Here is a 12763-nt window from a genome sequence, read left to right as displayed (position 1 = left end):
GTACAATGCAATACTTGATAAATATAGAGAAAGATTAATTACAGTAAGTATATGTGTATATTAAATGGTTCAATAAAATATAGTGCAAAAGCAGAAATGATTTTTAAAAAAGGTAATGTTCATGGGTTCAATGTCCATTTAGAAACTATATAGCAAAGGGGAAGAAGCTGTTCCTGAATCACTGAGTGCGTATCTTCAGGCTTCGGTACCTCCTTGATGGTAACAATGAAAAGAGGGCATGTCCTGGATGATTGGGGTCCGTAATAATGGACGCTGCCTTTCTGAGGCACTACTTGGATGCTACAGAGGCTAGTACCCAAGGTGGAGCTGATTAATCTTACAACTTTCTGTAGCTTCTTTCGATCCTGTGCAATAGCCCCAACCCAAATCAGACAGTAAGGTAGACTATCAGAATGCTCTCGGCAGTACATCTGTAGAAGTTTTCGAGTGTTTTAGGTGACAAACCAAATATCCTCAAACTCCTGATGTAATATAGCTGCTGACTTGCCTTCTTTCTAGATGCACCGATATGTTGGAACCAGGTTAGATCCTCAGAGATCTTGACACCCAGAAACTTGAAATTGTTCACTCTCTCCTCTTCTGATCCCGCTATGAGGATTGGTTTGTGTTCCCTCATCTTACCCTTTCTGAAGTCCACAATCAGCTCTTTGGTCTTACTGACATTGAGTTGCTGCGACTCTATTCAGCTAGCTGGTATATCTCGCGCTGATTCGTCTGGAGGAGGTGAAATTAAAGGAAAAGAGGATAGATCTGAGATACGCTGGATACACTCATTGCAAATATATGCGGAGTATCTGCAATTACTCAGCAGTCCAAGCTGCAGCTGTGGAGCAAAAGAATGCAAGTTTGACTCCGTTGTTCATTATCCTATCTTGGAAATGTTTCTCTTTCACGATTGTTAAAAATCCTAGAATTTCACTATTAGTATTGTGGAAACGTATCTGCAGCCTTACCAAATGAGGGCTCCTGGACATGACGTGTATTAATGAACTGATAATACTAGCTTTACCAAAATTATATTAAAATAGTGTTTGGTGTGAAATAAAATGATGCTGGTGCACTCAGCTGATCAGGCAGCATTTGTGGAAATAGAGAATGTTTACATTTCAGGTCAGAGATCCTTTGCCAGAAATTTTCTGTTAACTCCGTTTCTCTTTCCAAGGATGCTGCCTGATCCGCTGAGTGGTTCCAGCATATTGTTTTTATTTCAGATTTCCAGCATATGCAGTTTTTTTTCTATTTCAAGTTTGTTTGTTTGTCATTCAACCATACTCATTAATGCAGCCAAACGAAACAGCATTCCTTCAAGGTGCCAAGCTGCAGGACACAGTACCAACCGTAGCACACAGCATATATAGCACACATAGTGTTATGATAGCAGAAAATCATAGTCATTTAAAAAAAGCACATCCTTGAGTGGCGTGGTCACCAGATTGATGGTATGTGCGACATTGTCCTGAAGCCACATTTCTGCAAGAACAAGCACATTTCCTCATCTCGTGCTAGTGGCAGCTGCAGACAAATGCACTCCAGCTTGTCTTCCACCGAGTGAACATTCCATCTTATACAAGTATTATTTTCCTATACTACCAGTGACTGTCTTCAAGCGGCCTGTAGTTGGTGTTTCATGTGGTGCAATATGGAATCTGTACACTGTAGCAAAACAATAACATTTGGAAGGGGATCAGTTCGAAAGCAAAGATTTATTGATCTTTAAAAATATGTGCATAATGAGGATATTCCCATGTTTGCTGCTGGAGGAAGTTCTCTGCTGATGCCGTTGGCTGTGTTTTGTTAAAGAGCTGAATTTTCTTCAAGTAAATGAATTGCTGTATCATAAAGTTGAGGAACATCTATTTAAGCTCTGAATGTGTTTCTCTAGTAAACTGATTTGATACTTTTAAGAGCCTGCAGTGTTAAAAAGAATACTGTGCTGGGAATTTGTGGCATGCATTTCAGTAGAAATGGTCCTTATTTGTATTATTGCAAATATTGTAGAGTTATGGCACAATTCATAGTACAAATCATAAATACAAAGTATACTGCAGGTGCTTTGGTCAAATCAAGATGTACAAACAAGCTGGATGAACTCAACAGGTTGGGTAGCATCCGTTGAAATGAGCAGTCAATGTTTCGGCCCAATATGTTGACTGCCCATTTCAACGGATGCTGCCCGACCTGCTGAGTTCATCCAGCTTGCCTGTACGTCATAGTACAAATCATTTCAGTTACCCAGAAGACTTAAATTATTTCTGGATGACATCAGTTTTATTTCTCATACATTCCATGAACATGTCAAGAATTTTTATTCAAGTTCCAGCTTTTTGGTGTGCAGTAGCCTTAAAACCATAGAGGATTTCTGGAACAAACAAGATTTATTGAGACCCTGAACATGTGGACCTGGGTCTTTGAGAGTCTCTGTTTGCAAAGTTCATGTTTATATATAGCTCTTTTCACTGGAAGGCGGAGCTGTCAGACAGACCAAATTGCATCTTTCACCAGGTTGAGAAAGAGCAGTTGCATGTCCCTGCAGATAGCTCATAGCCCTGTGTTATTTAGCTACTTGTGTGAACCTTGACAATTCTGTTTCCCTTTCCAGACATCCTTGGTAAACGTAAATTGGGATGGGAATGAAAGGCCACCTTATACCCACTCTATATACTTTCAAGGCTGTGTGCCTTGGCACCTTGACCTCCAGCTGTTTTTGGAGGATTTGACAGAAACGACCTTTCTTAGTAGCCAGCAAATTGTACCACAATATCCTTACTCTTATATTTTCTGTCCTGGCTAACGAAGTCATGCATCTCATATGCCTTCTGCTGCATCGTATCTAACTGCACTGCTATTTTCAGGCATCCTTGGACTTTGTGTGCTGAGGTTTCTTAATATTCCTTAAGGCTGTCAATCACTGCTGTCAATCTGTTTGGTTTGATGTAAATTATCAAACACAAACTAAAAACTTCAGCTGAAAATTAGGATTTTATTCCTTGGGACAGAGAAGATTGAGAGGAGATTTGTTAGATGTATGCAAAATTATAAGGAGTATAGATGAGGTAAATGCAAACAGACATTTTCCACTGAGATTGCATGGGACTACAACCAGAGGTCATGGTCATGGGTTAAGGATGAATGGCGAAAGGTTTAGGGGGAATGTGAGTGGAAATTTTCACTTGGGGTGGTGAGAGTATGGAATGAGCTATTAGTGCAAGTGCTGCATGCAAGCTTAATTTCATCGTTTAAGAGGTTTGCATTGGAACATGAATGGTAGGGATGTGGAGGGCTATCGTCCCAGGACAGGTCATTGGAAGAAGGCAGTTTAAATGGTTTCAGCATGGACTAGGTAGGGCTTGTTACTGTGGAGTACTTTTCTATGACTCTAAACAATTTCAATCGAAAGCGGTAGCAAACACGAGGAAATCTGCAGATGCTGGAAATTCAAACAACACACACAAAATGCCGGTGGAACACAGCAGGGTCTCGGCCCGAAACGTTGACAGTGCTTCTCCTTATAGATGCTGCCAGGCCTGTTGCGTTCCATCAGCATTTTGAAAGTGGTAGCAAATGGATTCAGCCAACACAATCTCATATAAACCTTCTTTGTTAATTTTTTTCAGGTAATGTTGACAAATTGAACACTTGCAATTAGCCTGTTCTTGAAGAAATTCTAACCATTTGATTATTGATTGATTTAGAAGGTCTCAGTACAAGCAGAGTTTAAACTTAGGCTGCTGAAAGTAAATTAGATTATTTGCTTAATTCAAGATTTGGTGACTTTCACCTTGGAAATCAAATTTTTTTAAGTACTCAGTCACAAGTCTGAATAATCCTCTAACAATCTGGAGAGTTGTCCAGGTCTGTAATGCCATTAAAGTTCCAAGCAGATTTTTCTCTCTCCTCCAGTCACCTTCTACCCTCCCCCATTCCCAAGTATTGGCTCTGTTCATTCTCTGCATTCCGTTTTGCTGACAAAAGTTATAGTGAGGCCAGCCTGTGTTGCAAATGAAGTTGGTAATCTGCAATGGCATGCACCTCTGTCCAAAATTAACAGCCAAGTTTGTTTTAATCACTTCATAGAATGCAATTAGCCCATGAATGCAAGCATCTCTGAACTTTCAAACCAGATCCTAAAGCATTCCATTCACTGGGGAGCATGCTGTGAGGGAAAACAGAACCTAGATACCACCATGCAAAAAATTACTCCTGCAGCATTATTAAACTTAATTTGCATCTATGCCGGTGGTCTATCAGGTAGTGTGACATTGGACTTATTTATATTATGCAATAACTGATGCTTCATAACCAGTGTTTCATTGTACAACTGTTTAAAAAAAATTGCTGTACTGCATGTTTTATTTTATACATATATATATAAAACATGCAGTACAGCAATTATATATTTTTGTTTTACAGAAAATAGTTTCTGTAAAGCCATTGTCCCTTTGCCTGTTGACTTCTATAATTGGGGTGCATTCCTATGAGATGTTTTCTATCATTTAGCTGTTTTATCAGTGTTGACAACATGACCCACTGCTATTATTTAACAAGAGGCCACCACCACCACCACCATTATCCCCTCACTAATAATCAGGCTTCAAAACCTGGTCTTTGTACCTCCCTCTGCAACTGTGTAGGAGACCACAGTCAGTGTGGGTAATAATAACATATCCTCACTGGCATTCAACACAGGTGCACTTCAAGGATACATGCTCAGTCCTCTGCTCTTTTCACTCTACACACATAACCTACACTCTACACCAATGCCCTTGAATGGAAAATCCAGTCCATCACGGGTAAAGCCCTCCCAACCATATGAGCACATCTTACATGATGGTGCAGTAAAGCAACATCATTATCAGGGACCCCCACACCACCTAGCACATGCTGTCTTCTCACTGCTGCCATCAAGAAGAGGGTACCAGAGCCTCTGGATGCACGCCATTAGGTTCAGGAAGTTATTACCCCTCATCCACCAGGCTCTTGAACGAAAGGAGATAACTTCACTCAACTTTAATTGCTGAATCATTGAAATGTTCTCACAACCAATGGACTCTTCATCTCATGTTTTTAATATTGCTTATTATTTCTTTCTTTATTCTTTATTCATTATTATTCTTTAGATTTTTTGAGTATGTCCCAAGAAAGTGAATCTCATGGTTGTCATATGGTAATAAGTTTACTTAGAGCTATTCTATATATTTGCTGATAACACCACTGTTGTTAGTAGAAGCAGGATATCATCTACTCCCAAAGCAACTTCTTGTATCTGAGATATGGAAGCTTTTGTAGGTCAGGAATAACAAGACTGAACCAACTAGGCAGATAAGTTAAAAGGGAGTCTTTGAAGTGTTTGCTTTTTTTTCCAGAATACAATTACTGCCTGTGTGAGAAACTCAGAAATTTACTGAATTTTATAATTTACTTAGACCAACCAGCAGTTGACATCAGTCGTTGTCATCATTATGTGCCATGTCCTATGTCATGGGTGATCATGATGTTTAATCTAAAAAGTTGTAATAAACTTTTGCCTGTCCATCCCTTGATGTAACTAATGCATAAATGTCATGTGCTATGGACGGTGACCTTTTCTTCTGTGACAGACATATCACATCTCTACCACTCCTGTAGCAACATGCTAATTTAGCACAGATGGAAAATTGAGCTGACACCTTGTTCCATACTGCTTGGCTATTCATTGTGTAGACTTGTTGGCTGAATTTTGGAGATCACAGTATTACTCAATTACTCAAGGAGCTAATGTTAAAGATCACTATACTTCTGATCTGTTCTGATGATATGTGACCCAAGCCTGAAGTAATTTAAGAAAATTAATTTCAAATAGCAGCTTTTGTGTTTTAATTCACATTATTGGTACTGTTTCATTATCACATGTACTGAGATACAGTGAAAAGCTTTTTTTTGCATACCATCTACAGATATCATTCCTATAGTAAAAAGAAGAAACCGTGCAGAAAATAGTATTGCTGTTGTGAATAAGGTGCAATGTTGGTAAACAAATATAATGCAAAAGCTACAGCGGTGTCCTTAATGATTGATCAAGGGTTCATCTTTTAGCATAGGAATGCTCCATTGAAGAGTAATAACAGTGGGATAATATCTGTCCTTGAGACTGGTGGTTTCTCAGGGTATTTGAACTTCTGCTTGATGGGAGAGGGGAGAAGAGAATGTGACTAGCATGGGAGGAGTCCTTGATTATGTTGACTATGTCTTGGAGGTAGTGCAGAGTCATTGGAGGGAAATTGGTTTACAAGATGGTCTAGGTTGTATTCTGCAATTTCATGCAGTGCACAAAATGAAGGAACTCAGCAGGCCAGGCAGCATCTATGGAAAAATGGACCATCGATGTTTCAAGCCGAGACCCTTCAGCAGGACTGAGGTTTTGGTGTACTTTCTTGGCCATTGTGTCCATGTGGTTGATTCAGAACAAACATTTATACCTAGGAATTTGAAGCTTTCAACTCCCACCTCAGCACTAATGGAGAAGGTGTTGTGTGCCTATCCTTACTGATTGCAGTCTCTTGTTTGAAAGTACTGGATCCATTTGCAAAGGAGTTCATAGTTGTAGACTTGGGTTAGAAATGAGTTTAAATGCTCAAATTTGGTCAGTGGTAGGTATAGGTCAAGGTTCTCTGAGAGCGGCTGGTCACGATGTATGCCATGACCAATTATGATGCATGTCTTGACCAACAGGGGATAGTCGTTAAAGCACACGGCCTTATTTTTCTTTGGCACCAGGATGCTAGTGGCTATTACAAGCAGGTCGGAACCTCTTTCGATGAGGGAAAGTTTAAAGATTTCTCTGAGTACAGTGGGTTCCAGTTAGTTGGACCCCTGATTAATTGAGGCAGCTGTTTATTTGGGGCAACTCTTAAAAAACAAAACTAATTGAAAATAACTGCATTTCCTTCATATCTTTGGGACACTATGCCGTCAGTCGCCTCCACTTGCATGGCTGTTTGACACTACACCATGCTTCAAGTGAACAATTTTAAATATCGTCTGTGTTCAAAAAAACAGTGATTTTTGTCACTGATGGCGAGAAATAAGCTGGAAAACATTTCAGAACCTCTTTGTTCACTGCGGTTTCAAACATTCAGGTTTGGAGATGCCAGAAATGCCAAGAGTGAAAATGAAATGATTTCATTACTTCAAGTTAGGAACTACAAAGAATTTGAAGATATCCACAATTGTCCTGAATATGAAATTGAAAATTTGGAGGATGTAGTCACTTAAAAACATAACCTGTGACTCAGTTAAACAGCAAACACGAGGAAATCTGCAGATGCTAGAAATCCAAGCAACAGACACAAAATGCTGTTGGAACACAGCAGGCCAGGCAGCATCTATAGGGAGAAGCACTGTCAATGTTTTGGGCCAAGACCCTTTGTCACTCAGTTAAGCAGTAGTTTATCTTTTATTTATACCTTTTTAGCTATTACCATTAGGGCAGCCACTTAATTGGGCCAAAATGTCCTGGTCCTTATGTGTCTACTATATTCCTATCAACTCATCCTTGATTTTAAACAAAATATAGAAAAAGACACCAATTCTGGCTTCATAATGTTCTTCTAAGGGAGAAAATATCATACTTGCCTTGTTTGCAGATAATTAGTCATTTTTGGACGAGAATAACTACTCGCCTATCAAGTTATTTGGGGAGCTAGGAATAAGACCATGATTCATAGGAGCAGAATTAGGCAGTTTGGCCTATCAAGCCTGCTCCACCTTTCAATCATGGCTGGTCCTTTCTTCCCCTCATCAGCCCCACTCCCTATAACCTTTGATGCCATGTCCAAACAAGAGCCTATCAAGCTCTGCTTAATGACCAGGTCTCCACAGCTGCCTGTGGTAAAAAAAAATTCCACAAATTCACCACCCTCTGGCTAAAGAAATTTTGCTACGTCACTGTTTTAAATGAACGTCCTTCTATCCTGAGGCTGTACCATCTTGTCCTAGACTCCCCCACCATGGGAAGCATCCTTTCTACATCTACTCTGTCTAGGCCTTTCACCATTTGAAATATTTCAGTGAGATCCTTCCTCACCCTTCTAAAATCCAGCAAGTACAGACCCTGAGCTATCAAACATTCCTCGTATAATAACCCACTCATTTCCGGAATGATCCTTGTGAACTTCCTCTGAACCCTCTCCAATCCCAGCGCATCTTTTCTTGGATGAAGAACCCAAAACTGTTCATAATACTCAACATGAGGTCTCACCAGTGACTTGTAAAGCCTCAGCATCACATCCCTGCTCTTGTATCCTAGACCTCTTGAAATGAATGCTGACCTTCCTCACCACTGACACTTCCTGCAAGTTGACCTGCTCTGTCCCTCCGTGTCTCAGATTTTTGGATTTTCTCCCTGTTTAGAAAATAGCCTGCACATTTATTTCTCTTACCAAACTGCATGACCGTGCATTTTCCAACATTGTATTTCATTTGACACTTTCTTGCCCATTCTCCTAATCTAAATCCTTCTGCAGCGTACCTGTTTCCTCAATGCTACCAGAACCCTCCACCAATCTTTGTATCACCTGAAAACCTGACAAGGAAGCCATCTATTGCACCACTTAAATCACTGATATACAGCATAAAAAGAAGCCAACACCAATTCCGGCAGAACACCACTAGTCACTGGCAGCCAACCAGCAAAAGATCCTTTTATTCCCACAAGCTGCCTCCTACCAATCAACCAATGCTCTAGCCATGATAGTAACTTTCCTGTAATGGGCAGTAAAAGACTGGTATGCAACATTCAATAAGAATTTTAAAAATGTTTCAACTTCTTTGATTTGAAGTCATCTGGATAAGTTTTATAAACTTTTAAATTATTCTTTCCTAGGTATGATTATCGTGAGATATTGCACAATTCCACCTTCTGTTTGGTTCCAAGGGGTCGTAGACTAGGGTCTTTCCGATTCCTGGAGGCTTTGCAGGTAAAATGATGTTGTGCTGTGCTTTTTTTTAAAGTAAAATTAAAAGTTTGTAGCTATTTGTGTACATTATAAACATCAATTTGGTACAATTGTGTTTTATAATGTAGATATATCTGAATTGTGCACTTGGTTCTCAGCAGCCTATTCATTGAACCCTTTCTGATGGAAGATTTATTTAACAATACAGCGTGAATTAGGCCATTCTACCTCTTCAAGCCATACCACCCCAGAAACCCCCAACAACCTCAGTTTAACCCTGTCTTAATCACAGGACAATTTACAATGACCCTTTAACCGAGCCGGTATGTCCATGGACTTCAGGAGGAAACCAGAGGACCCAGATAATTGACATGAAATCATTCCAAAGACAGTCCGTAGCATGAATAAAAATACAGTGCAGGCTTCACAAAGAATAATTTAGTTTTAAGGTGCAATAAAGGTTCATAATAGGGTTACAACACACAAAATGCTGAAGGAACTCAGCAGGTCAGGCAGCATCTATGGAAATGAATAAACAGTTGACTTTTCGGGTGGAGACCTTTCTTCAGCACTGGAAAGCAAAGGAGGGGAGTTGCCAGAATAAAAAGGTGGGTGTTATTTGCTGGGGCTAAATATATATGCACATAAAGATGTGGAATCATTGTGTATTGTCTCTTTTGGAAGTGTGTAAAATTCTGAAAGAACGGAACAATTTTAATGCTTGTACACGGAAGATGTAGGACTTAAAATGAGTCATTGATACATGTAACAGGCAGATGTTCTTGCTTGGGATTGGTGTTTGAGAACTTATTAGATTCTAACAAATTTAGATTGTATAAATGGATAGAAACTGATAAAAGTATAGTGGAACAAATTTAGTGACAATGACTTAGAAGAAATTGTTTCTCAGGTAAATGCTGTTATTGCTAGCTGGATAAAGTAATCAGCTGTCGGAGTATCACAGTGATGTGTTTGTTTCTAGATTGTTCAGTGGCTACATTAACCATCCAGAAATCTGGGCACATGAAACTCGACTCCCATTGCATCTTTATTAACACTTAACTGTTGTGCAGTGTGCCAAACAAGAGCCTCAGCAATTGGAGTTTAAGGGACTTAAGTTGCTCCATTTTGAGGAGAGTTCATGGGAACGTCAGGAGAATTAAATGAGATTAGTAAATGGATGCTTGATCGTTGATCCTTCTCAGAGGGTAGAATGCCCTGTTTATGAACTGTTTAACTTTTTAACCTAGCAAACCTAATAATGGGCTATAAATGCCAGTGGTGCTTAGATCCTAAGAATTTTGAGATGCTTCATGTTGTGATATTTTTTTCCCAGTCACTGAATATAAATCTCTCTTCTGGGAAATGTGGAAAAGGAAGCTTAAGTTCCAAACTGGAAGAGAAATGACAATTGTGAAAATCTTCTATTAAATAAATACTACAGCTCTAGATTGAGTCACAATTAATAAAGGATATTTTTAATTTCATATCTTTTTAGCAATATTTATTTTCAAAATGCTTTTGTACATTTTCAGTTAGTTTCCGTATTTCCTTTGCAGGCTGCATGTATTCCAGTTATGTTAAGTAATGGCTGGGAATTGCCATTTTCAGAAGTCATCGACTGGAACCAAGCTATTGTCATTGGAGATGAAAGGTTGCTACTGCAGGTATGTTGGGGGGAAGTGGGGTGTTGTAACCCCTTGTTTAAAAAAAACTTAAGCTATTTTGAAAAAATTCAGTCTGTGAGGATGGACTGCAAGACAGAAGTTGTAAATTATTGGTAGAAAAACAACTGGTTTTTATTTTAAATAATAAGTACAAAAATTTACTTGACATGTTAACTTTTTCTCTTCCCACATATACAACCTACTAGTATTTCCTGATTTTTATTTTAGGGTTCCTGAATCTCTGCAATTTTATCTTTTTAATTTGAGTTTTTTTTATTTCCATTACCTGTAATTGGTTGCTGTTGATCAGAGGTTCCTAACCTGGGGTTCACGGACCCGTCAGTTAATGGTAAGGGTCCATGGCATAAAAAAGGTATAGAGCGTTCTGTTATCTCCAACAAGACTTAACAAGTGTATTGCTTGCAATCTTGTTCTGCACTCTGTATTGGAGGTGTGATGATGGAGAAAATATATTGGACTAGGATTCTGTCTAGAATCAATAAATATGGAGAAGGCGCTTCAGATTTTGAAACTGGTATAGATTATTTAATGAGCATTTTAAATTAAGACGTATGGTAGATAGAAACAGGCCAGTGATGTTGTAGGGAGATAGGTCAAGAATAAAGAGGTGCAAGTAGTAACAGAAATCTCATAGTTGTAAAGTCAGGAATAGATACCACTCTTGAGTTACAATGTTGTCAAGTGCACCTTGGAATTAATAAATGCAGCAAATAAAATCAGGTGCTTGGATGAATAAAGATAATACTACAGAATATGACAAGCTAAGGTTTTTCAAGTAGCTTCTATAGGCTGGAGAAATATTAATGTTTTAATATTTAATCAACTTAAAGATTGGTTATTGTAATTTTTACCTATCAAATTAGAATTTTTTTAAAGGCAGGTTTAAATAGGATGTTACCATATGAAACAAGCCGTCTGGCCTATTGCGTCTGCTTCTCTTGATATTTATAGTAAAACTAAATCTTTATTTAACTCTGTTTAGAAGCTGCATGAATTTAGATTGAAAATTCAGAAAAGAGAATGACATCTCTTTCTCCTCTTTCTCTATCTACTGACGTCTTTTATAAACCTACTGATTCCCAAGACTATCTTACCACCTGTTTCCACCCTGTCTCCTGTATATAAAAAAAGGCTATTTGCTTTATTCAGTTCCTTTGTTTCTGCCACATCTGTTCCCAGGATGAGGCTTTCCTTTCCAGGACATCGGAGATATCCTTCAAAGAACAGGGTTTCCCTTCCTCCACCATTAATGCTGCCCTCATTCACATCTCCTCCATTACACATACATCCACACTCACCCCATCCTGCCATCTTCACAGGGATAGAGTACCACTTGTCCTTATCTACAGCCCAATGAGCCTCTATACAACACATCATTCTCCACAATATCTGCCATCTTCAAAAGGATCCAACCACCAACCACCCTCCCCCACCCACCCCCCCCCCCCCCTGTCTCCCACCTGGCACATAGCTCTGCAAGTGATAGAAATGCTAAATCTGTCTATTAACCTCCTCCCTCATTTCCATTCAGAGCCCCAAAGTGTCCTTCCTCTGTGAATCTGTTGGAACCATCAATTGTATCCGGAGCTCCCAATGCGGCCTCCTACGTTGGTGAGACCCATTGTAAACTGGGGAACCACTTCATCGAACACTTCTGTTCCGACTGCCAAAAGCAGAACTTCCTAGTGGCCAATCATTTTAATCCCTATCTCCTTTCCCATGGTCTCCTCTTCTGACAAGATGAGGCCACTCTCGGGTGGAGGAGCAAAACCCCCATTTTCTATCCAGGTGGCTCCCAACCCGATGGTGTGAACATTCAATTTCTTCTTCCAGTATTTTTTTTCTTTTTCCTCTTCTATTCCCCACTCTGGTCTCGTACCTCTACTCATCTGCATGTCACTGTCTTCTGGTGCCCCTTATTCCTTTTCTCCCATGATCCACTGTCCTCTCCTATCAAATTCCTTTTTCTCCAGCCCTTTGCCTTTCCCACCCACCCGGCTTCACTTTCTAACTAGTCCTCCTCCTCCTCCCTCCATCTTTTTATTCTGGCATCTTGCCCCTTCCTTTCCGGTCCTGAAGAAGGGTCTCAGCCCAAAATGTCGACTCTTTATTCCTTTCCAT

The 12763-nt window shown here is 39.5% G+C and overlaps 1 protein-coding gene across 1 annotated transcript in view; it reads left to right on the top strand.

The window, feature by feature from the left end:
- The window catches only part of LOC132401844 (exostosin-1-like), a 143271-nt gene that overhangs the window by 79288 nt on the left and 51220 nt on the right, over positions 1-12763 (top strand). Inside the window, exons 2-3 of the mRNA XM_059984112.1 lie at positions 8882-8975; positions 10514-10621. Of these exons, the coding sequence (XP_059840095.1) occupies positions 8882-8975; positions 10514-10621 (202 nt within the window). The remainder of the gene's footprint in view (positions 1-8881; positions 8976-10513; positions 10622-12763) is intronic.

Source organism: Hypanus sabinus, chromosome 1 (genome assembly GCF_030144855.1).
Source record: "Hypanus sabinus isolate sHypSab1 chromosome 1, sHypSab1.hap1, whole genome shotgun sequence".
NCBI lineage: Eukaryota > Metazoa > Chordata > Chondrichthyes > Myliobatiformes > Dasyatidae > Hypanus > Hypanus sabinus.
The sequence above is the reverse complement of the archived record's forward strand: the minus strand, read 5'-3'. Positions and strand labels throughout refer to the sequence as shown.